The following is a 27269-nucleotide window of genomic DNA, read 5'->3' on the forward strand; positions in this document are numbered from 1 at the left end:
TATTGTTTGCTTTACCAAAATGCATTATCATACATTTCCCAACACTGGATTCCATCTGCCACTTTTTTGACTATTCTTTCAATCTGTCTAAGTCCTGCTGCAATCGCATTGCTTCCTCAGTACTACCTACCCCTCCACCTATCGTCAAATCACCAGCAAGCTTTGCCACAAAGCCATCAATTTCACTGTCTAAATCATTGACAAACAATATGAAAACTAGTGGTCCCAATACTAACCCCTGAGGAGCACCACTAGTCACTGGCAGCCAACCAGAAAAGGCCCCTGTTATTTTCACTCGTTTCCTTCTGGCTGTCAGCCATTCCTCTATCCATGCCAGTGTATTTCCTGTAACACCATAGGGTTTTATCTTGTTAAGCAGTCTCATGTGAGGCACCTTATCAAATGCCTTCTGAAAAACTAAGTAAATAACATCCACTGCTTCTCCTTTGTCCACCCTACTTGTTACTTCCTCAAAGAATTCTAACAGATTTGTCAGGCAAGATTTTCCTTCACAGAAATCATGCTGACTTTGACTTATTTTATCATTAATCTCTAAGTACCCTGAAATCTCATCCTTAATAATGGACTCCCAACACTTTCCCAACCACTGAGGTTAGGCTAGCTGGCTTATAATTTCCTCTTTCGTCTTCCTCTCTTCTGAATGAGTGGAGTGACATTTGCAATTTCCCAGTCCTTTGGGACCATGTCCAGAACGTTTTCCTTTGTAATAGCAATGGGACTCACTCCTACTCCCTGACACTCACGGACCTCTGGCATACAGCTGGTATCTTCCACAGTAAAGACTGAAGCAAAGTACCCATTAAGTTCATCTGGCATTTCTTTGTCCCCCATTACTACCTCACCAGCATCATTTACCGGTAGTCCAATATCAACTCTCGCCTCCTTTTTATTCTTTATATAACTGAAAAAACTTTAAGTATCCTACTTTATGTTATCGGCTAGTTTGCCCTCATATTTCATCTTTTTCCTTATAGCTTTTTTAGTTGCCATTTGTTGGATTTTAAAAAACTTCCCAATCATCCAACTTCCCACTTGCTTTTGCTACCTTATTTGCCCTTTCCTTGGCTTTTATACAGTTTTTATAGTCAGCCATGGCTGCCTAGCTACTTCTGTGGGACATATCTATCCAGCATCTTTTGAACTATTCCCAGAAACTTCAGCCACCTCTGTCCTGCTGTCATCCCCACCAGCACCCTCTCTAATCCACCTCTGCAAGCTCCTCTCTCATGCCTCTGTAGGCTCCTCTTTCATGCCTCTGTAATTCCTTTTATTCCATTGCGATACTGATACATGTGACCTGTGCTTCTCCTTCTCAAATTGCAGAATGAATTCAATCATATTATGATCACTGCATCCTGGGGGTTCCTTTACATTAAGCTCCCTAATAAGATCTGGGTAATTACACAACACCCAGACTAAGATGGCCCTTCCCTGAGTAGGCTCAAGCACCAGCTGCTCTAAAAAGCCATCTCATAGGCATTCAACAAATTGCCTCTCTTGCAATCTGACACTAACCTGATTTTCTCAATTGCCTTGCATATTGAAGTCCCCATTACAATTGTGACGTTAGCCTTATCACATGCCCTTTCCAGCTGCCTTTGCTATCTCAAACCCACATCTTGACTACAATTTCAGCTATATATGATTCCCATAATGTTTTTATTTAACTTTATTTCTTAATTCCACTCACAAATATTCAACTTTCTCTGACCCTATGTTACCTCTTTCTGAAGACGTAATTTCATCTCTTACCAATAGAACTACACCACCGCCTATGCCCTCCTGCCTGTCATTTCGATACAAAGTATGTCCTTTGATGTTAAACTCCCAACTATGACCTCCTTTCAGCCACGACTCAGTGATGCCCACAATGTCATACCGACCAATCTCTTAATTGCGCCATGAGTTCGTCCACTTCATTCCAAATCATTTAAATACAGCACCTTCAGTCCTTAATTCTTTGCCCTTATGAATTTTGCCCCTCTGGTACAATTTAACTGTTTGCTCTGTCTGCAGTTGTACCCAATCCTTGGCTTGTCCTTCCTTGCATTCATATTACATCATCTACTTGTAAACCTGCTGGCTCATCCTCAGCTCTCTCACATTGGTTCCCATCCCCCTGCCATATTAGTTTAAACCACTACAACAGCTCTTTCAAACCTGCCTGCAAGGATATTGGCCCCCTTGGATTCAAGTGCAACTTGTCCTTTTTGTACAGGTCACACCTGCCCCAGAAGAGTTCCCAATGATCCAGAAGTCTGAATCCCTGCCCCCTGCTCCAATTCTTCAGCCATGCATTTAACTGCTATCTCATTCTAGTCCTATCCTCACTGTCGCATGGCATAGGCAACAATTCCAAGTTTACTACCCTTGAGTCATGCTTCTCAACTTGCTTCTTAACTCCTGTATTCTTTTTTCAGGACATCCTCCCTTTTTCTACCTATGTCGTTGGTACCAATATGTACCACAATTTCTGGCTGCTCACCCTCCCTTTTCAGGATATTTTCTAGCCACAACGACTTAAACATTAACAACAACCATTGTTTTCACACCTATTATTATTGTACCTCAAATAATGTGAGGTATCACTGCTGTAAAGTGTAAAGCTGTTGCTTGGGTTAAAAAAAAAGATTTGTCTGCAACTAGTTGAGATTTTATGATAGAAATGCAGAAAAGGTGATTGCTTCCATCAGGGTTCTCAAAACTGCAACAAAATATCTGAGCTGTGGCAGGGTTTGACTGCCATAACCTCCTACAAAGCTAAATTTTGTGACATAGGGGACAGCAGAGCTTCGCTTCCAGATGAGCTCAATGCCTTCTATGCTTGCTTTGACTACCAGAACAGAGAGGAACCATCGCGCAATCCCATGTCTCCTGTTGATTCTTTGGGCCTAGTATCTGAAGATGACATGTGGGCTGCCTTCATGAGAGTGAATTCAAGGAAAGCATCCAGTCCGGACAGAGTACGCAGCCGAGTACTGAAGACCTGAGCGGACCAACTGGTTGGTGTATTAACAGATATCTTCCACCTCTTGCTCCAGCAGTGTGTGGTTCCCACCTGCTTCAAGCAGGCTTCAATCGTACCGGTGCCCAAGAAGAGTGTAGTATATGACTATCTAAATGACTATCGTCCTGTGGCACTTAAATCTACAGTGATGAAGTGTTTTGAGAGGCTGGTATTGAGACGCATCAGCTCCTGTCTGAATGGTGACAGAAGCTCCAATTCACCTAGCGAAGCATCTGCTGCGGATCTGTTGCTATCTGGTTGGCTCTTCACACAATCCTGGAACATCTGGACAGCAATGATGCATACACAAGGATTCTCTTTATCGATTGCAGCTTGCATTTAACACCATCATTCCCTCAAAACTAATCAGTAAACTTCAAGACCTGGACCTCAATACCACCTTGTGGAATTGGATCCTGGATTTCCTCACCTGTAGACCCCAGTCAGTTTGGATTGGCAAAAACATCTCCTCCATAATCTCCATCATCACAGGATCACTGCTGGGATGTGTACTTAGCCCCCTGCTCTACTCACTTTACAACTATGACTGTGTGGCTCAGTACAGCTCCATAAACAAGTTTGCTGATGATACCACTGTTGTAGCTGTATCAATGGGGATGATGAATCAGCATACAGGAAGGAGATTGAAAACTTGGTTGAGTGGTGGAATAACAGCAACCTCTCACTCAATGTCAATAAGACCAAGGTACTTGATCTAGACTTCAGGAGAGTGAAACCAGAGGTCCATAAGCCAGTAATCATTGGAGAATCCAAGGTGGAGAGGGTCAGTAACTTTAAATTCCTGGGTGTCACTATCTCAGAGAGCATGACCTGTCCTAGACCCATTATATAAATATTATTGTGAAGAAAGCACTTTCCACTCATTTAAGGACTTTTATATTGTTATTTCATGCTCGTTACTTATTTCTATTTATATCTGCATTTGTTCAGTTTGTTTACAGTTAACAGTTCCTGATGTTTACAGTCACTGTTGTATAAATTTGCTAAGTATGCCTGCAGAAAAAGAATCTCAGGTTTGTATGTGGTGACATGTATGTATTCTGATATTAAAAAAATACTTTCAAATAGGCTGTTATATTAGGATAGTCCTTGTAAAGAGTTCCATTTAGGTCACTACTGTAATGGTGTGTAATGACAACATTTGGAGATTAATCAGAATGTGGTTGAGATTAGAACTGGAGAAATGCAAACATTTACTGCATTGGTAATAGTAAGGGCCTGGTCCTCAATTTGAACATGTGACAGTGTGCAAATTGAAACATTATCTGCCTCGAAGTTGGTTATAATTTTGTGATCATATGGTTAATGGGACTTGCTGCAAATTTTGGATATCTGTAATAAAGTTTTTGAGGAACCTGGATGTTGTTGAGGTGGGGGGGGGGGTTGGGATGGGGAAGGAGTGCTGGTTAGCCAGAAAATTCACAGGAATAGTTAAGTCAGCAAAAGTACGCAAGTTTCAACAATAGATGGATTTAAGATAATGCTCAATAGGGATTCCACTCACTACAGAGACCTTAAAAATAGTGATTTATATGCCTTCCTGTACCATTGATGCTTCCCTCATCAGCATCTCCTCCATTTCCCAGACAACCATGCTCACCCCGTCTTCCCACTGCCTTAACAGGGATAGAGTTCACCACTTTCCACAGGGATCGCTCCCTCCATGATTCCCTTGTCCATTCATCGCTCCCCACTAGTCTCCCACTGGCACATATCCCTGCAAACAATAGAAATGGTACACCTGCCCATTCACCTCCTCTCTTACTTTCATTCAGGGTCCCAGACAGATTCAGCGGAGATAAAGGAACTGAGAAAAGAGAATAAAGAATTGCATTGGTGCTACTTTACACTACATTGGCAACTGCATTGGGTGCTGCTTCATGCACCCATGCTGAGTTCGTCAATTTAATCAACTTCAACTTCCACCCTACCCTTAAATTCACTTAGTCCATTTCTGGCACCTCTCTCCCCATTCTCAATATCTCTCTATCTCCATCTCTGAAGACAAACTGTCTACCAACATCTTTTATAAACCTACTGGTTCCCACAGTTGACTACACTTCTTCCCACCCTGTCTTCTGTAGAAATGCTGTTCCCTTTTCTCAGTTCCTTCTCCACCGCATCTGTTCCCAGGATAAGGCTGTCTTTCCGGGACATCAGAAATGTCCTCTATCTTCAAAGAAAGTGGTTTTCCTTTCTCCGCCATTAATGCTGCCATCACCCGCACCTCTTCCGTTTTCTGAACATTTGCATTCATCCCATCTTGACAGGGATAGATTTCCTCTCGACCTTTTCCTTACCTGATACCCCATGAGCCCCTACATCCAATGCCTCACTCTCTGCAACTTCCACTATCTTCAACAGGATCCTACCACCAAACACATCTTTACCTCCCCCCCCCCACCCCCCTGCTCTTCACTTTCTTTCTGCAAGGATCACTCCAGGATTCCCTTGTTCATTTGTACCTCCCCACTAATCTCCCACCTGGCACATATCCCTGCAAACAACAGAAGTGCTACACCTGCCTGTTCACTTCCTCCCTTAGCTTTATTGAAACAGTCCTTCCAGGTAAGGCAACACTTCACCTGTGAATCTGTTGGGTTCGTCTTTTGTATCTGGTACTTCCGTTGTGGCCGCCTCTACATTGGTGAGACTCTTTGCCAAAAGCGTAATTTCCCAGTGACCAACCATTTTAATTCCTGTCCCCATTTCTATTCCGACATGCCAGTCCATGGTCTTTTCTTCTGTGATGATGAAGCCACTCTCGGTGGAAGCGCACCACCTCATATTCCATCTAGGTAGCCTCCAACCTGATGGCATGAACGTAGATTTCTCATTCCTCTAATTTTTCCTCCCCTTTCCCTATTCTTCTATTCACCACTCTGGCCTCTTACCTCTTCTCCTCAGCTGCCTATCACCTCCTCCCAGAGCCCCTCCTTCTTCCCTTCCACCCATGGTCCAAAATCCTCTCCTATTAGATTCTTTCTTCTCCAGTTCTTTACCTTTCCCACCCACTTGGCTTCATCTGTCACTATCTAGCTAGTGCTCCTTCCCCTCCCCTCACCTTTTTATTCTGATGTTTTTCTCCCTTCCTTTTTTCAGTCCTGAAGAAGAGTCTCAGCCCTAAAAGTTGACAGCTGATTCATTTCTGTAGGTGTTGCTTGACCTGCTGAGTGCCTCCAACAGTTTGTGTGTATTGCTCTGGATTTCCACATCTGCAAAATCTCCTGCATTAGTGATTACGTTGCCTTTGAATGGGAAGAAGTACAGTAGTGGTTTAAGTAGGAGTCCACTTTTGTGCATGGGTGTATGGTGGGGTACCACTTGGAGATTAAAATATTTTATGTACAGTATAAATATCTATCATATTCATATTTGATATCAGAGAGATTGTGGTTCTTCATACAGTTTTAAATTACACTACATTTTTCATTAAAGAAATGATGACATTTACAGTATCATGATGGACTTCAATAAAATTTCTTTTCTCAAGCAACTCTTTAAGAACCAGTGGATAGAGTTTAAAGTGAGCAAAATTTACACAAGAATTTGAGGACTAATGTTTTTCTGCAGAGTGGTTCTGGTTTGAAGTTCCCTGCTTGTGTGGTGGGAATTGAACTGATAAAGGACTTTAAAGGTGAAGTGCATTGGCACTTGAGGAAACTCATTTTCAGGGTTTCAGGAAGGGAACAGAGGAATGGAACAGACTGAATTACTTTGCAAAGAGTTGCCATGAACCTGCTTATGGTGATTTGGTGTTTAATGATGATGAGTCTTAGATAATGGGAATATATCTGATATTAAACTGCTTTGTTAATGTAGTATCTGCAACCAGTAGTTTTTGGTTTTGTCTATCTTTAAGTAATCCTTTTAACATTAAGAGAAAATGATATGTCACCATATATGACCCAATACAAGAAAATCAAGATGGAGATTGATTTTCTTATGGAGATTCATAGTATATCAAGAAACACAATAGAATCAATGAAAGACCACACCCAATAGGTCAGGCAACCAGTGTGCAAAAGACAACAAACTGCAAATACAAAAAGAAAGAGGGAAGAAAAGGAAATAATAATAAATAAACAATAAATATCAAGTACATGATATGAGTCCATAGTTTGTGGTGAGCTTGGAATGTGGTGGAACAGTTGAGTGATGGGGTGAGTGAAGTTATCCCCTCTGGTTCAAAAATCTGATGATTGAGGAATAATAACTTCCCGAACCTAGTGGTGTTGGTCTAGAGGCTCCTATACTTCCTGATGGCTGCAGTGCAGAGACCATGACCTGGGTGAGGGGGTCCTTCCTGCAACACTGCTCTGTGTAGGTGCGCTCAATGGTAAGGAAGGCTTTACCAGTGGACTGGGCTGTATACATTACCTTTTGTAGGCTTTTCCGTTCAAGGGCATTGGTGATTTCATACCAGGCCATGATGCAACCACTCTCCACCCCACATCTATAGAAGTTTGTCAGAGTTTTAGATAACTTGCTGAATCTTCACAAACTTTGAAGAAAGTAGAGGCACTGCTGTGCTTTCTTGTGCTGGGCTCAAGACAAATCCTCTGAAGTGACAACACCAAGGGGTTTAAAGTTGCTTACCCTATCTACCTCTGATGCCCCAATGAAGACTGGCTCATAGACCTCCAGTTTCGTCCTCCTAAAGTTAATAGCTTCGTGATCTTGCTGACATTGAGAGGTGGTTATTGTGGTGGTGCCACAACCAAATTTTCGATCTCCTTCCTGTATATACGCTGATTCATCATCACCTTTGTTAGCCAACAACAGTGGTCTTATTGTGGCTATATGTTCAAAGATTCAAAGTACGTTTAATATCAAAGAATGTATAAATTATACAACCTTGACATTTGTCTGCTTACAGGCAGCCACAAAGCAAGAAACCTGAAAGAACCCAATTTAAAAAAAGACCAACACCCAATGAACAGAGAAAGGAAAATAAAACACAAATCATGCAAACAAATAGAAGCGAGCAGCAGCATTCTGAACCAAATTGAGTTCTTGGGTCCCAGTCCCTGCAGCAGCACGGAGTAGGCCCAAATCCTCTGACTCTGTTCATTGTATTAGCAGGGCAAATCACCCTGCTAATATATTAATATGTTAGCTATTTTACAACATGTATTATCCTGGTATAAATTATAAATTACTTTTGGCCTTGTTCTTTACTGGACAGTCAGGTGTTTTCATGCTTCTGCATATTTGGGACCTCTTGATTCAGTTGCTGGTATAACCAGCAATTAATGCCCTTGGTATTGGTGATTGATCTTTTTGTCTTCGAGCTTACTGTTTCAAATTAAATTTTGTCTCTTTATGCTTTTCTTAACCTGAATTTCATTCATCTTTTGTGACATTTTGCTGCTGCTGGGTGTAGTTTTTGGATGACGTAGCTGCATCCCAAAGCTAAAGTGATCACTAATTAACTTCTAATGTCTCATTGTTAGTTAGTAATTATAGTTTTAATATCCATTGCTGTGGAGCAGGGATTTCATAAGTAACCTTGTGGAAAAATTGCAGAAGAACAGATGTATTTCTGTTTAATCTTGTATTTAACAGTTGCAACTTTTTCTTTGACTAGATTATCTCATTCAAGTTGTGAAATAGAACAAAGGAGAACATTCTTTCTCCTTCCCATTTAGATATTTTTAAATCTTCCTCTTTTGCCTGAGGTTATTCTTCATGTTTCTGTGTGAATGTAGTATCACTGAAGTAGAATCCTAGTCCAGATACTGTGCAGTAAATTCTAGTATTCTAGTTATTGCCTAGGCCAACACCAAATTATTTATCTAAAACTATGGATCTTTATCTGTGTGCTCATTACTGGCTTGAATAAATATTAGCTTGTATGCATGCCATTGTCCCCTAAAATACTTATTTTTATCCTATATAACCATAACCATATAACAATTACAGCACGGAAACAGGCCATCTCGGCCCTTCTAGTCCGTGCCGAACACTTACTCTCACCTAATCCCATCTACCTGCACTCAGCCCATAACCCTCCATTCCTTTTCTGTCCATATACCTATCCAATTTTTTTTTTAATGATAAAAATCGAACCTGCCTCTACCTTTACCTCAATAATAACAGGGTTGTCGTGGTGGGAGAATTTAATTCCCCCAATATTCATTGGCGAGGAGTTTAGATGGGGTGGAGTTTGTTAAGTGTGTTCAGGAAGGTTTCCTGATACAATATGTAAACAGGCCTACAAGGAGGCTGTACTTGGGAAATGAACATGGTGAGGTGTCAGGTCTCTCAGTGGGAGAGCATTTTGGAGATAGTAATCACAATTCTATCTGCTTTACCATAGCATTGGAGAAGGACAGGAATAGACAAGTTAGGAAAGCGTTTAATTGGCGTAAGGGGAAATATGAAGCTATCAGGCAGGAACTTGGAAGCAGAAATTGGTAACGGATGTTCTCAGGGAAATGTACGGCAGAAATGTGGCAAATGTTCAGGGGATATTTGTATGGTGTTCTGCATAGGTATGTTCCAATGAGACAAGGAAAGTATGGTAGGGTACAGGAACCGTGGTGTACAAAGGCTGTTGAAAATCTAGTTAAGAAGAAAAGAAAAGCTTACGAAAGGTTCAAAAAACTAACTAATCCTCATCTACTCCCTCATCCTTTAAATAACAAATGCTGTTTACTTCTGTTGAAATTTCCTTATTGTCCCACAATCTGTACAGGCCAATCCTGAGTTGCATATTATTAAATTTAGAAACACGACTTGTGTTCATTCTTATGAATCATAGAACTAGTCTTTTCTCTCTATTGTTAGTAATTGTTCATTTTTCTTACTTATCAGTATGAATGTGTTTTTTGATGCCACTCATTTTGAAACTGAAAGTATGGTTACCATATCAAGTGTTTTTTTGGTGTGGATTTTGCAACTTATTGTCTAACTTGACTTGTGGATATCTGTGAAATCGACCAATTCATTATATGGAATGGCAATTATCTTGCATTTTCTTGATTTAACTTGAGTTTTATGAAAATGTTCCCATGTTGGCTGTTTTCAACAACTAAATTGTACTAGTGAAAATTTTAGCTGAAAAAATCAAAGGTGTGTATTGAATTTGTGTTTTTTTTTAAGCTGAAGTATATGCCCTGTTTTTCTGAGTAGATGTTAGTATGTACTTAATTGTAGATATTAAGGTGTTGATAATAGTTCCAGATTATCTTAGTAGAGAGAATATAATAGGATTTATGGATAGAATTGCATTGCAGGACAGGAAATGAATTAGATAAGTACAGCTGTGCCTTTGGGCAGTTATTATCCATTATATTTTTCAATTTGGTGCAACACTGCGCTTAATTTAAAGAGCACAGAAAGTCCCAAATTTATCTAAATGATCCAGTATATCTTCTGGGATCAAGAGTCAGTTACACACCTGGAACAGATCGTGTGTATCATTGCTGTTGTGCAGGCATTGGCACGTTAAACATTCCAGAGAATGAGTTTGCGGCTCAACTGGTTAAATTTGCTTTGCAGCCTTGAGTGGGGAGGTTGTTCGACAGACATGTTGGAACTTAATGTCATGGGAGCCATTTAATGTATTTGTAACTGTGATATATTCCAAATCATTCTTAAAGGTTTACATAATTTCTTTTTTTGGCCAGAAACTTGGAGGAGAGTTGCCATTTTGTAGAAAAGTGTAACCTTCTATACCAGACAATAAATTAATAAAATTGTTTCAAGTTCAGCAATTGTATCCCAAGATTCTGCTTTATTTGTTCTTTCCCTTCCCTGCTATTGTAATAAAGCTGTCTTAAGGTGTAACTTTTCATCAAAGAATTCAGTACTTCTACTCCCAACTACTGGATACTTATGTATGTTAACTATCTTTATCATCCTGAGACTTGGAGAGATCTTCTCTGTTTTAAAATGTTTCTTATTGTTGTGTACAACTTTTGCCCCTTTTTCAAATTAAACAGTTTTCCAGTTAAAAGTAAACATTTTTTCTCCAAGTTTTTTTGACATTTCCTCTTGTAGAATCAAGTTAAAATTGAATTGTCCTTCAACTGTACACATGTATACAGCTAAACAAAACGATGTTCCTACTCTGCAAAACACAGTCCATACAGTCACACACAACACATCACATATGGTTACGAAAGCGCCTACAGTCACAAAATAATATTAGCACAAGACCCTAAGTGGCATAGGCTCAAGACTGATGGTCTGGGATGTTGTCTCAGAACCATGTTTCTGCAAAAACAAGCATTCAGTAGTTCCTCATCTCAGACTGGGTCAGTTAGAGGTGAAAATATTCCATCTTATCTTCCAGGGAGTGAACACTGGATAGCAGCCCTGGTGGGAGAGCCAGCCTGTAGGAGTCAGACGCCAACCCATCACGGGTTCCAGTATGCCTGTGCCTCTGTTCCGCCCCACACCACCTCTAGTGCCACCTCCCTTTGGTGGCTGTCACAGGCGATGCTGCATATTGAGGGCCAGGTCCACACTACAACTGAGGCCACGCTGCTCCCCTGCCTTCGGTCTCACCAATGAACTGCACTTGCAGTATTTTGTATTACCAGTGTCCAACAACGTCTTATAATCACAGGAAAAATGTTTAAGACAAAGATTTGCACCTTTTGTTGATCCCGGAGAGGCTGCTGCAACCAAGACTGCCGTCATCTTACTGGAAGAAACCTAGAGCAGTATAGCACCAAAACAGGCCATTCAGCACATCTATTCCATACCGAATCTGCCTGATTCAGATCCACCTGAATCTGGGCTGTAGCCCTCCACACCCCTCCCATCATGTACTATTCGAAGGTCTCTTGAATATATTGTATTTGAACCTGCATCCACCACTTGCTGACAGCTCATTCCACACTTAGACCAGTTCCCCCTCAGGTTCACCTTTCACCCTTAAATTGTGACCTCTAGTTCTAGTCTTAGCCAGCCTCAGTGGAAAAAGCCTATTTGCATTTATCCAATGTATATGCCTCAGAATTTTGTACATCTCTATCAAATTTCAAACTAGAGAGAATCTGCAAATGCTGGAAGTCCAAGCAACACACACAAAATGCTGAAGGAACTCAGCAGGCCAGGCAGCACCTGTGGAAAAGAGTACAGTCGACATTTTGAGCCAAGACCCTTCATCAGGGTGGGAGGAAAAAAAGATGGAGTCAGAGCAAGAAGGTGGGGGGAGGGGAGGAAGAAACGCAAGGTGAGAGGTGAATCTGTGGAGGGGAGGGTGAAGTAAAGAGCTGGGAAGATGATACTCTCTGCTTTACTGAGCACCTATGCTCCGTCTGGCAGAAAAAGCAGGATCTCCCAGTGACCAGATATTTTAATTTCACTTCCAATTCCACTTCCAATTCCCATTCTGTCTGACATGTTGAAGCCATACTCGGTTGGAGGAGCAACACCTTGTATTCCATCAGGGTAGCCTCCAACCTGATGGCATGAACATTGATTTCTCAAACTTTTGGTAATGCCCCCCCCTTCACTATTCCCCCTTCTCATCTTAACTCTTTGCCTGCCCATCACCTTCCTCTGGTGCTCCTCCTTTTCTTTTTTCCATGGCCTTCTGTCCCCACTTCCTTTCTCCAGCTCTGTATCTCATTCACCAATCAACTACCCAGCTCTTTGCTCTTTTCATTTCCCCTCCTCCAGCCCGCCTGCTTTCACCTATCACCTTGTGCTTCTTCCTCCCCTCCCCCACCCTCTTACTCTGACTGCTCATCTTTTTTTTCTCCAGTCATGATGAAGGGTTTCAACCTGAAGTCTTGACTGTACTCTTTTCCATAGATGTTTTCTGGCCTGCTGAGTTCCTTCAGCATTTTGTGTGTGTTGCTCTATCAAATCTCCCCTTCTTTTCCTAAACTCCAGGGAATAAGCTCCTAATCCATTCGACTATTCCCTGTAACTCGGGTCCTCAAGTCTCAGCAATTTTCTTTGAACTCTTTTTGATATCCTTCCTGTAGCTAGGTAACCAGAACTGCAAACAGTACCTAACTTTAGCTTCACAAACATCTTGTACAACTTTGACTTACCATCCCAACTCCTGTTCTCAGTACTGATTTATAAAGATCAATGTGCCAAAAGCTCTATACGGGGCTATCTATTTGTGATGCCACTTTCAAGGAATTATTGATCTGTATGCCCAGATCCCTTTGTTCTACCACTTTTCAGTTCACTTTCATTCACTATGTAAGTCCTTCCCAGTTTATCCTCCCAAAGTGCAATACCTCACATTTGTCTGCATTAAGTTCTGTTTGCCGTTCTTGTAGCTGTTCCAGATCCTACTGTAGACTTTGTTAGCTGCCTTCGCTATCCACTACACCAGTCTTTGTGTCATCTGCAAATTTGTTGATTAAAAATCTTTCCTAGAGGATTCTTGTACTTATTTGCACCTGTATGACAATTTTTTAAAGATTCATTTTTGGGGTATAGGACCTAATAGTAGAGAGAACAGCTACTATCCCAAATCCAACCATGAAACCAATGACATTGGAATGATGCGTAACTTGAAGATGTTGCTACATCTTAGAATAGGTAAAGGAGTTTCAGAGGACCTTTGGCTGAAGCCAGTCAGTCACTTGTGTGAGCTTGTCAAATGATATTTGCCTGTGCTGCATCCATGTGCTTTGATTATATATTTATTGGATCTCATATTGTTGATTTAGATAGTTTCTTACATCTGAAATTCGTACTCTGTGGTCAACTAACTTTGCCATCCTGTTTTTTAGTGTTAATGCCCGCATTTAAGATGCTGGAAATTGAAGTAGGAAAGGAAAGGTGAAGTTGTGTCAATTGATTAGCAATGCTTTCTCCCATACACACTAATCAATTATTTCTGATTTCTATGTTTAATTGGCTGCAAAGTAACATATATAAGTATTTAACAAAATATTGACCGATAAGAAAGTGAAAGGACTTGTCTTTATTAGTGCCTTGTGATCTGAAAGTCCCAAACTGCTTTGCAGCCAACACATCTTTTGTAGTTTAACCACAGTCATTTTTAGGAAATGTTGCAGCTTTTGTGTTTGGCAAGGTCCCACAATCCACACAATCTAGGGAATATAACCATTTGAGATATATAGTTTGAGTTCTGAATAGAATAATATTGTTGCCTTTTCAGGTTCTTGGAGAAATTTTAGACTTGCACCTTGGAATCTTAATTGTGTTTTATTGCTCTCAGAAAATGTTGGTGAGCACAGAGCAAAGCTCAGTGGCTGTATTAGTGCATCTCTCCTTTACCATATTTATCATCTAAGTCCAAACTTTATTGTTAATACATATTTACCTAACTCTTTTCCTAGACTGATCGACAACTGGATTGTGCCTTGGATTTGATGAGGCGTCTTCCACCTCAACAAATTGAGAAGAATCTCAGTGATCTGATTGATTTGGTAAGTAAAGATTGAAAACATCAACTTGTGTATTTGAGTTGAGTGCCATGCTATTATTTGTACCTGCCACTTAAGTTGGAAAAACGATTGGGTATGATTAAATGGTGGGGCAGACTCAGTGGGCTCCGTGACTTGGCTTGCAGTCTTAATATTGGAAGCACTTGTCTTAAAGGTGGTATTGTTGGAAGAGATGTGATGAAGAAACTGGGTGAATAGAATGAAATCCTTATAAGCAGCAGGGTAGAAGAATGTATAGTCAAGATAGCATTGTCATGGATGCTGCTTTCCAACCTAACTCTTGAAACTGTGATTAAGAATTTGAGGAGGGAAGCTGGAGAGTTGGACAAGGACTTGTGAAGGCAAGATCCTGATGGAAATTGGCTCCTTTCTGGTTCATTGCAAGAGCTAAAGGTTTTACCAATATAGGCATTAGTTCACCTGAAAACTCAAGAAAGAAGACTCGTGCTGGATTAAAACAAGCAATGTTTGAAAATTAAGCAAAATTAAACAAAATAGTAAATGGACAGTCACACCATTATGAGTGTACTGCATTGCAAGAAATAATTGGACGGAGATCAAAGAGCAAGTATATTAGGAGATTTACGAGGTGCAGAAAATTTGGGTAGCAATAGGAGACTAACTGGGGAAAGAAATGAGCAAAAATATAAGGTTAGGATACATGGAAGAGGATTTAAAAAAAATATATACAGCAAATGTTAAATATTAGCAAATTAAGCAAATCAGGTGCAAGTACCATCAAAGGGAGAATATTTTGATAGTGATTATCTCACTTGGACTTGGCATTATCAAAACTAAGGAAGACTATAGTGTAGAAGTTCATAGAGTTGGGTTGAATTTAATTTGCCAAGATATGATCTTCAGTTGACTGAAAATGGTTGAGTTGGGGTAAATCAATGTCAGAAAAATGGGAATACTGCATTAAGAGTTGGACTAAAACCTTTCCATTAATAGAAAATTTGGGGCTCCCAAGTCTGGAGCAGACTGGTTGCCAAATAAATATACTGGGTAGCATCAATTAAAAATACAAGAAGCTTATGTCATTTATTCAGTGATCAATTGATGAAGGATGAAGAATTTGGAAAATACTTAGCTGAAATTGAAAAAGAAATTAGGGAGGGAGAGGAAGGATGAAAAATATAAATGAAATTGAAGAGTGCCAAAAAGTTGTCTTTCCAGCATTGCTAATACTGATCATTGTTCCATTACTATTTATGGATGCTTTCTTTATGCAAATTGTCAGCTGCATTTCCTACATTACAACATTGACTATGCTTCAGAAGAACTTCACGGCCTGTAGAACTTTGGGATGTACTGAGATGTGAAAGGTAATACAGTTGTAAGAAAAAAGTATGTGAACCCTTTTCTGGTTTTCTGTATTAATACTCATAAAATGTGGCCTGATCTCCATCTAGGTCACAATAATAGACAAGCACAAGCTTCCTAAGCTAATAACATACAAACAATTATCTTCTACTCGTCAATACTGAGTACACCATTTAAACAATCACAATCTAGGTTCAAAAATATGAACTACTGGGGTAAAGCCTTCTACAAAAGCTATTTGGAGTTGGGTGTTCCAGTCAATGAGATGAGATTCGAAGTGTGGGTTGTAGAGGTGCTCTGCCCCATTTTTTAAAAAAAAAGGCACTCTGTAATGTTACTGACAGAGCCTGCTCTTCTCAAGAAAAATCTATTTATGTGAACCATACCTCAATCAAAACAACTTTCACAGGACCTTAGAAGAAGAATTGTAGAGATGCATGAAGCTGGAAAAAGCTACAAAAGCAAAAGACTTGAGTGTTCATCAGTTCACAGTAAGAGAAATTGTCTACAAATGGAGGAAATTCAGTATTGTTGCTACTCCCCTTAGGAATGGGTGTCTTGCAAAGATCACACTAAAAGCGCAGCGTGCAATGGTGAAGGAGGTGAAAAAGAATGCAAGGGTAACAGCAAATGATCTGCAGAAATCTAGAACTTGTTAAAGTCTCTGTTCATGTGTCGACTATAAGAAAAACACTAAACAAGAATGGTGTTCGTGGAAGGAACTGCAATCGATACCACTGCTCTCCAAGAGAAACATTGCTGCAAGTCTCAGGTTTGTAAAACACCAGCTGGATGTTCCATAATGTCTCTTGGATAATGATCTGTTGCATGACCTGAAGAGGGCTGTTCATGCAAGGTATCTCAGAAATATTGATGAACTGAAACAGTTTTTTATGGAGGAATGGTCTAAAATTCTACCTTACCGTTGTGTAGGACTGATCAGCACAATGTTTGGTGGAGGTTGTTGCTGTGATAGGAGGGTCTACTAGTTATTAAATACAAGCATTCACATACTTTTTCCAGCCTGGACTGTGAATGATTAAACAATGTGTTCAATAAAAACATGTGAAGTACTATTGCTTGTGTGTTATTAGTTTAGGCTAGTGGTCGCCAACTTTTTTAAGCCCAAGGTCCCCTGCCTCGGCCTTAGTGAAAGGCAAGGTTGACCTACTAAATTAGTTAGTCACGTGCATGCGCACCAGACAGAAAAGACCGGAAGTAAAACCCCTCAACCCGGAAACCATCTCTCTTTACAAACAACTTTTTGTAGTGGGAATATTGCTATATTACCATTATCATAATTAGTATTACTTATTTTTATAATGCTCACATTACAACACCTTTAATTCTATGTTTCATTATTTACTTTTATTTCAACATGAAAAAGAAATGAATAAAAATTGACTGTTGCACTCAGTGTGATGACTGGGGCTGAATACTTTCTGCTAGTTCCCTGAGATTTGGCTCATAACTACAGACAGCCAGTCTGTTACAGTCTGTGAGGTGTCTGTCAGTAAGACAGCTCCTGTACTTAGATTTCATAATTTTCATTTGTTGCAGCACAACGCCCTCGCAAACCTCCTGACAGACTGAATATTTGAAAGGACAGTTTCCTTTGTTAGACTGAATGTTGAATCTGCAACGTTTTTCAGGTGTTTTGTATTGATAAACTGTTACTGAGATACTAGTATAAGCTTCAGAGGTACGCAAGATAATGACACTACTGTTTTTTGTTTCCCAGTTGTTTACATTTGGGGAATGTTGGAATTTAAAGGGGGAGAAGTGTTGTAATGTGAGCATTATAAAGATAAGTTAATACAAATTAGGATAATGGTAATATAGCAATACCCCCGCTATGGAAAGCTGTTTGTAAAGAGAGGTTGCTTCTGGGTTGCGGAGTTTTACTTCTGATCTTTTCTACTGCATGGCGGGGGAGCTACACACGCGCACTGGGCAGAAAGAACGGAACTAAAACCCTGCAACCAGGAAACAATCTCTCTTTACAAACAGCTTTCAGTAGCAGCAGTATTGCTATATTACCATTATCCTAATTAGTATTACTTATTTTTATAATGCTCACATTACAATAGTATTTGTATTTATTTTTAATTTTTTTTGGGATCTACTGGGAAAGTCTCAAAGATCGACTGGTTGGTGACCACTAGTTTAGGCAGATTGTGTTCATCTGTTATTGTGATTTAGATGAAGATCAGACAAGGTAATTGCAAGGGGTTCACAAACTTTTTCTTGCAACTGTTTATAAATGTTTCCCTCAATTTAGGAAAATAAGCTTTTAATGAGCAATGATGATGCAGTAGTTAAATTATCAGTCTAGTAAATTAAAGATTTAGGCTAATAATACAGAAACCCTTGGCAGCCATGCAGTTTCAATGCAGATAATAATCTGGAATTAAAAGAGAATTATTCATTTGTAATGATGCCCAGAAAATTACCAGGTTGTTTTTAATAATGATCTGGTTAATTAATGACCTGCAAGATAGAACAATCTGCCACCCTTGCCTAGTCTGGTCCATTTGTCTCTCATGACCTATCCACATTTTAAGTACCCTCTGAAACGGCCTACCAGGTCTCTCAGTTAGGAATGAGCACTAAGTTTTGCATTTCCCAGCAATGTCCAGATCTGGAAAAAAGAGAATTAAAGAAGTTGAATATTACTTTGCTCCAGTAAATGTAGCAATTAGACATAAACTCAAGCAGAGAAGAGGAAGCTTAGACAACTTCGATTTTAAAAAAAAGCTAAAGAATATTGTAGTTTCATAGGACGTGCCTATTATAGTAATGACGTAGCCGTTTATGGCATGTACTGTAATATTGGAATTTGACACCACAACTATGAGTTAACAAATAATTGCTTGCATATAGCTACTGAATTTTGTTGATTTTAGAATATTAAATACAGAAGTACATTTTGTCATTGTGATTTTGAAGAAGGGACTTGCAGAGAAAACCTAAATCCTGTTTCCAGTATTTCTATATACCACTGCATAACCACTTGGCAAACTGTACTATCTCTGCCCCACACTAACTAGGACACCACATGCCTTGTACCAAAAGTCTGGCTTCGAAAGGAACAGCTGCTATTAACAGACTCAGTCACCCATAAATGCACAAGGAATGCAGGCATATTACATTGAGAAATGTCAAGCAGTTGCCACTGAATCAAAATATTGCAAGTACCTTAGCAGTAATGTCTACGGTATTCTATACAGATTGATACCTCTAATGTTGATAAATAATTTTGACGGCAGAGGTGTGGTCTTGAGGGTGAACCAAATACACAAAATAGATACATATCAGTGAGAAAGAAAACCACAAAGGAGGGGATCCACCTTCCATGGCTAATCAAAAAGGTCTGATAGAATTAAAGGAAAAAGCATATGAATGGCAAAGATAGGTAGCCGTTCAGTAGACTGTTTAGGATAGAATATTTAAGAAAGCAGCAAAGAATGTCAAACTTTTACTAGGAAAAGAAAAATTAATACCAGAAAAAAGCTAGCCAGGAATGCAAAAACAGATCTATGTATATTTTTGAAAAGGATTAAGAGAATGGGGTTTAGCCCTGTAGAAAATGAGTGTGAGAACTTATTGATGATAAAAAGGATGAATTGAACAGATATTTTCCATCAACTCTCTTTAACATCTCAGAAGTAGCTGTAAGATATTCATTGGAGGGGAGGAAGGGAAAACAAGAATAGGAAACAAGGAAAGTGCTATTGAGCAAATTGTTAGAGCTGTGGTCTGACTGCTTTTTCCCTTCCGTGGCTCCTGATGGACTTATTCCTAGGTCTTCTTTATAAATAATGGTGAATGAGATAGTTCATGTGTATTTTTAATTTCCCCACGATTCAGGAAAGGTCCAGTTACATTGGAAAAAATCAAATGTAACTCCTTTTTTCAAAAAGGGAAGGAGACAGAAAGCAGGCAACCACGGGCCAATTAGCTTAACATCTGTCACAGGGAAAATGCAAGAGACATTTTAGCAAGGCACCAAGGGAAATTCAAGGTAATCAAACAAAATCAACATAACTTTGTAGAAGGAAATCATGTTTGAGCAGCTTATTCATCTTTGAAGAAGTAATGTATTATGGATGACGGGGGACCAGAAGGTATTTGATAAGTGCTGCATCAAAGATTATTGTGGTAATTAATACTCTTGTCAAAATGGGGGAAACATGAAAATTGTCCTTCTTGGCAGGAACTTTTTAAAAAAAAAAATCATTCATTGGGGGATTGCTGAGCTCTGCAATGCAGATGGATCTGAGGGTTCAAGTGCATGATTTTCAGAAGGCCAGTATGCTAAAGGAAATAGAAGACAAAAAGTAGAGAGATATAACTGAAACAGTGGTACATTAGATCACATTGTTCTTAAAACAGCATGTGTATGTATTGGAAATAGCTCAGATATGATTTACTTGATTGAGGTCTGGAATGGCCAAGTTGCCTTTTTAGGAAAGATTGGGTTGACTAAGCATGTATCCACTGAAATATAGCATAACAAGAGGCAACTTGACAGTAATATCAGACCCTGCAAGATCTTGACAGAGTTAATGTGAGAGGATGTCTCATCTTGTGAGAGAATCTAGAATAGGGTCGCAATTTAGAAATAAGGAATTCCCTATTTAAAACAGTCACAGCAATTTTTCTCTTGGAATGTCTTTCAGAATTTCTCAGGCAGATGTAAATGGTTTCTTGAGAAGTAAGGAGTCGAGAAGTTATCAGGAATGAGTGCAAATGTAGTATTGAAGCCGCAAGCTGATCAGCCATGACCTTAATAATGTAACAGGTTCAATGTGCCAAACAGCCACCTTCTGCTAATTCATATGTGTATAAATTTGGATAAATATTTTTAGCTCATACAGGTTGCTAGACAAATAGTGCAATCATGCCAGCTAATGAACTTTCAATTTTTTGGTATCCGAATCATTGTAGCTCTCTGCATATCTAAGGGATTGCAATATCTTCTGTTTTACACTTTTGAAGCAACGTTTGTACTGCAGTGAAATATTGTAAACCTCTTATATTTGTAGGTTGCTAATGGATGTGAACTACTTTACCTCCTGAAGCTTTTCAAACTTGCCTTCCAAATCTTTCTAAAGTATGCAATACTTACGTTATTCAACTAAATCTCACCTGTATTTGGTTAGCCATACAGTATGTAGACTTGCTGTTGCAGAGGAAAGTATGCCTCTGGTTGCAGCATTTAAGTTTCCTTTCTGCCACTGGTGAATTGACCTTTTGTATGTTTAATCCTTGTGTAAATCTAGATCCTTTTAGGCATAATAGAATTAATTTATTTTTGGATTTTGGGGTCCACAATTGGCAGCACTTCATAAGTAATTTTTTTGGGCCTTCAATCCTTTGATTTGGGCACAGACATCTCCAGATTTTGTATATAATGCCCAGAGCTATCTGTCTATGAACCATTTCTTGTTATTCAGCATTTTGTGTCTGACTGAATTGCATCCATATGAATCTTGGAAATTGTGGATGCCTGGTCAGTCAGAAATGGTAAGGACTTGACCCTTCTGATTATTTTGCAGTACCTTGGCCCGTACATCCTCATAATCAGGACCAGCTGCTGGTACCACAGCAGTGAAAGAATTGCCTGTGGCTGCCTGATGCACAACCATCTTCCCAGGTGGTTTTGGAAATTTTGTCCCAGTGAATCCATAGATTATTTCTATTTGAAGATGCATAGTAAAATTAAGAGACATAGCTGCAATTTCAGCTGTATTCTCTCAATTGTTAAATTGGTTCCATAGGCAATTATTTGCGTGATCACTCAGCTATTTTTTTAATGTAAGTTAATAGCTCATTATAATTAACAGTTGCACTTTTGGAGTCATAGTTTGAATATGACTGTGAAAATGTTTAATTGAAAATTAAAAATGGTAATTATTTTTCACAGAAATGTTTAGTAGTTTTTGTGTATAACTTTTTATCGTGTCTATCATAGACCCCCACAATCACTTGTTTTCATTAAGGAGTTGATTTACAATCCGTGCTTTGGCACATCTGTTGCTGTTTTTCGGTGACTGCAGCACCAGCAATTACAGCTCATTAAAAATGTCAGGCCTATTGCAGTAGAATGTACTTCAGGAGAGTGTTTTCTAATTGTTGATACATTAGCTTCCAAATATTATACAATGTTGTTTTATGTGCTTTGCTTTTCATTTCAGTGCTGTGTGGAAAGTAGAAATGGTATCACACAAAATGTTCTAAAGAAATGTAGCTTCTGGAACTTAATGGTTACTTGTCAAAGTGAAATGGATGGCTGTGTGAAGTGTATAAATAATTGGTGTCTGTTTATGATTGTTTAAGAATGAAGTATTTAAGACATATTTGAAAGTTCTTGAGATGAGGGCATGATGGCTCCTACAATACTGAGAGTTCGAAACTGAGAGTTCAGGTTTTCAGTTTGGAGTCTTTGAACTCCATGAGGTCCACTACAATAAAATCCTAGGCTGTCCAAGAAATCAACAAATTCTATCTTTTTAATGCCTGCTGACTCTTTCTTCATTTTATATGTAAATATGAAAATCTTGTCTGCAAAACTGTCCTCTCCATCACCTCAAAAACCTGTATGTGCATGCGTAATGGAAATTCCCTGTATAAACTGGTTACATTATTAGCATCACTCATCAAGATGACATAGTTTGTTAGATAAGTCAGTACAGCTACAAATCCACTTAATGATAATGCTGCCACTGAGACACTTCGAAATTATTTTAATTTTAATTTTTCTTTCACTCTACCTGCATCTCTAGAGGAATTCAGTGGGTCAGGCAAACATCAGTGGAGGGAAGGGATAGTTGGCATTTTGCATCGGAACCTGCATCAGAGTTTCTATTTCTTATGTTCCTAAACTACTCATCCAGTCATTACATGAAGAACTTTTTAATTGTAGTGTGTTGGGTTCAGTAATGAAACAAACATCAATAATTGCCGTGTTTTTTTTGGTATACCTGCGGGATTGAGGGTGACTTGTTTCTACTGCAGTTCTTTTGCCTCATCAGCCTTATGAGATCCAGAGGTTGGCCGGTGGTTCTTGATATGGTGGGCAGAAAGATGGATTGGGAGCATAAGAAATAGAAACAGGGGTAGGCCAGTTAACACCTCATGCCTGCTTCACCATTCAACAAGTCATGGCTAATTCTTTATCCAGGTACCACATTATTGTATAAAAGCCACATTCCTTGATGCCTTTCATATCTAACCATATGCCTATTATTTCACAGTAAGATTTTAAAGGCATCCGTTAGTCTTGCGAGACCATGGATCTGCGCCTGGAAAGTCTTCATTCTCCAGGGCGCAGGCCTGAGCAAGGTTGTATGGAAGACCAGCAGTTGCCCATGCTGCAAGTCTTCCCTCTCCACGACACCAATGTTGTCCAAGGGAAGGGCATTAGGACCCCATACAGCTTGGCACCAGTGTCGTCACAGAGCAAAGTGTGATTAAATGCCTTGCTCAAGGGAACAACATGTTCCCTCGGCTGGGGCTCGAACTCACGACCTTCAGGTCGCTAGTGCAATGCCTTAACTACTTGGCCACATGCCCACACACAGTAAGATATAAAGTTATTTTAATCAGCAACTGAGGCTCCAAGGTACTCTTTGACAATGAATTCCAAAGATTCACTATCTCTGATGAAGAAATTCCTTCTCTTTGCTATTTTGAATGATCGTCCCTTATTTTGAGTGTGTCCCTTCTTCTAAAGATGCATATCAGGGGAATCATCAATTAAGCTTTACGGGTATGTACTGTATTTCAAAGAGATTGCTACTTGTTCGAGCTTTCCAGAATCTGGTCAGCTTGTATCTCCTCTCGCATCAGAATCTGCACTCCAAGAATCAATGTGGTGAGCTCCATGTGGGTAGGTAGAAACACCAGATTTAGACAAAGCATTTATTTTTTTTTTCTCTGTCATTTCCTTGCTCCCCAGTAGAAGTTCTCTAGTCTCAGTATGTGAAGGACCCACAATAATTCAATTTTTTCCCTCTTTTTTTTCCCCTGATAATATCTTAGTTATCCCATTCTAGTGTTTCGCTTTCCTCTACCTATCAACACCTTCATCCTCCAGTGCTAAACTGAAAATTCCTGGTCCCCAGGCTTGTCACTCTTGGCAATTTTATAAGCCTTTTCCTTTAATAATAGCCACAGTTGAATCACTTTACCTATTACGTTATTTAGTCCTAAAGGAATATAAAGCATTTTTAGGCTGTCTATGAAATCATTAAAATTTAGCCTTTGCTAGTTCATTGTCACCACTTATAATGTATTTTCCATAGGCAATGCATAGTTGTAAAGCTATACAGACCTTCTTGCCCAATTTGTCTACTCTAATGAGGTTTCCTAACTGAGCTGGTTCCATTTCAAAAGTTCAAAGCAAATTTATTATGAAAGTACACTTATGTCACCATATACAACCCTGAGATTCATTTTCTTGAAGGCATTCACAGTAAATACAAAGCCAAACAATACTATAAGCAGTTTGTACATTCTGCCCTTGACCACGTGCATGTCCTGTGGGTGCTCTAGTTTCCTCCCATAGTCCAAAGAGACACCGGTTGGTAGGTTAACTGATTAGTCATTGTGATTAGGCTAAGGTTAACGACAGTTTCTGGTGGGCGTGGCTCAAAAGGCTGGAAGGGCCTATTCCACACTGCATCTCAGTGAATAAATAAACTAGACCGACAACAGCTAATGTGCAAACAAACAACAAACTGTAAATACAAAAAGAAAAAAAACTAACCAATGATGATAAATTAAATAAATAAGCAATAAATATCAAAAACATGAGATGAAGAGTCATTGAAAGTGAGTCCATAGGCTGTGGGATCTGTTCAGTGTTGGGGTGAGTGAAGTTATCCCCACTGGTTCAAGAGCTTGATGGTTGAGGAGTAATAATTGTTCTTGAACCCGGTGGGGTGAGTCCTAAGGCTCCTAATCCTCTTCCTGATGGCAACAGCGAAGAGAGAGCATGGCCTACATGGTGAATGTCCTTAATGATGGATGCTGCTTTCCCGCAGCTTTCCGTGTATATGCGCCCAGTGGTGGGGAGGGCTTTACCTGTGTGGACTGGGTTGTATCCACTACTTTTTGTTGGATTTTCTGTTAAAGAGCATTGATGTTTCCATACCAGGCCATTATGCTAACAATCATTATAATCTCCTTTGCACATCTATTTATGTTTGTCAAAGTTATAGATGACATCCTGAATCTTTGCAAACTTCTAAGAAAGTAGGGGTACTGCTGTGTTGTTTTTTTTTTGTGTGTGCGTTGTTCCTCTCCATGCCTTGTGGTGCATCGGGCTGCAACCTTACCATTTTTTTTTTAGCATTTGTCTTTTTTTAAAATGAGGCTGTTGCTAGCTAGATGCCCAAACCAGCATAGATGGAAAGCGTGCAAGGAGATGGCCGGATTCAAACCCGGAACAACTCATCTCAAAGTTTGGTATAGATGCCACTACACTACTGGTAGCTAATGTGCTTTCTTTGTAATGGCACTTGGAATGGTAATTACCCAGGACAGATCCTCTGAAGTTATAATAGTGAGGAATTCAAAGTTGCTGACCCTCTCCATCTATGATTCCCCCAGTAAGGAGTTCCAGTTTCCTCCTCCTGTCACTCAGCTCCTTGGTCTTGCTGACATTGAGTGAGAGATTTATTGTGGTACCACTTAGCTAGCTTTTCAATCTCCCTCCTTTATGTTAATTTATCACCACCTTTGATTAGGCCAACAAGTGTGGTGTTGTCAACAAACTTAAATATGGTATTGGAGCTGTGCTTAGCCTCACAATCATAAGTATAAAGTGTGTACAGCAGGATGCTAAGCACACAGCCTTATGGCACACCTGTACTGATGGAGATAGTGGAGGAGGTGTTGTTGCCAATCCGAACTGACTGGGGTCTGCAAGTGAGGAAATCGAGAAACCAGTTGCTATTTTGAGTACATGTTTGTGCTCTGGGGTTCTCTGAGTTTACCATTTGAAGGATGCTTTGATTAAAGAAGGAAAGACTAGATTTGTCACGTGTTTATTGAAACGTATGGTGAAATGCATCATTTGTGTCAAATCAAATCAGTGAGGATTATGCTGGAGACAGCCATCAAGTGTTGCCATGCTTCTGGTGCCAACATAGCATACCACAGTTCACTAGCCCTAACCATACGTGTTTGGAATGTGGGAGGAAACTGAAACACACGGAAGAAATATATGGAGTCTTGGGGAACATGTATAAATGCCTCACAGGCAGCAGTGGGAATTGCATCCCAGTTGATGATTACTCGTGCTGTAAAATGGTGCGCTAACTGCTATACTTTAGTGCCATACTGACATCTTTGAATCATTACCTTAATCTACCATTGCCATGACAGAACTGTCAATAGTGTCTATTTCATTAATCTACAGTTGAATATATAAATGGATGTGGCCTACAAATGTTGGGAATGTTGGTCTTGAGAGAGGATGCTACTAATGGATTCTGTGGATTTTTCCAAGGTAGCATTGATGGTATTTCTTCCGTCTTTAAGGTGCCTGCAATAGATGGTCCATGCCTAGAAGCATTATGGAGCAGGGATCACTGGTGTGTAGCTTACCATGAGCTTTGTGCTGAGTTTGAGGTCTGGCTCTTACAATACTATTTCCATCACATGACCAAAGGCTATGCTGTAATGCTGAACTTCATTATGGACACCAGCCATCACTGGCAGATGCTTCCTGAGAATGTGGTATAGGACATACCCCACATTTTTCAGGGCTGCATCGTGGACCTTTGTTAAAAGGCAAAACAGTTTCCTGTACATTGCTGAAGACTAATGTTTTTGTTAAATGCATTAATTATAAAATGTATTGCCATTGCTTACCATTGTTTAATTCCAAAATGCTGCCTTGTCACATTCTGTAAGTGCCATTACAAAGAAAGCGTGGCAGTGCTTCTACTTCTTTAGAAGTTTGCAAAGATTCTGCATGACATCTAAAACTTTGGCAAACTTTGACAAACTTCTATGGATGTGTAGTGGAGAGTATATTGACTGGGTGCATCATGGCCTGGTGTGGAAGCACCAATGGTCTTGAATGGAAAATCCTGCAAAAAGTAGTGGACATGGCCCAGCTTATCACAGGTAAAATCCTCCCACCATTGTGCATATCTACACGAAGGCAGCATCCATCATCAGGGACCTCCACCACCCAGGCCATGCTCTCTTCTAGCTGCCCCCATCAGGAAGAAGGTACAGGAGCCTCAAGACCCACACCTCCAGGTTCAGGAACACTTATTACCACTTACCCATCAGGGTCTTGAACCAGAGGGGATAACTTCACTCGCCCCATCACTGAACAACTCCACCACATACTGAGCCCACCACAACCTATGGGCCGACTTTCAAGGACTCTTCATTTCATGTTCTTGATATCTGTTGCTTATTTATTTTTTATTATTATTTTTCTTATGTATTGCACAGATTGCTTTTTGCACATT

At 39.7% G+C, this 27269-nt stretch overlaps 1 protein-coding gene across 2 annotated transcripts in view; it reads left to right on the top strand.

Moving 5' to 3' along the window:
- capzb (capping actin protein of muscle Z-line subunit beta) overlaps nucleotides 1-27269 on the top strand; it is a 113064-nt gene that overhangs the window by 25986 nt on the left and 59809 nt on the right. For both annotated transcript variants that reach the window (XM_063033521.1, XM_063033522.1), the window contains exon 2: nucleotides 14338-14427. In XM_063033521.1, the coding sequence (XP_062889591.1) occupies nucleotides 14338-14427 (90 nt within the window). The remainder of the gene's footprint in view (nucleotides 1-14337; nucleotides 14428-27269) is intronic.

The sequence above is a fragment of the Mobula hypostoma genome, chromosome 25 (assembly GCF_963921235.1).
Source record: "Mobula hypostoma chromosome 25, sMobHyp1.1, whole genome shotgun sequence".
Classification (NCBI taxonomy): domain Eukaryota; kingdom Metazoa; phylum Chordata; class Chondrichthyes; order Myliobatiformes; family Myliobatidae; genus Mobula; species Mobula hypostoma.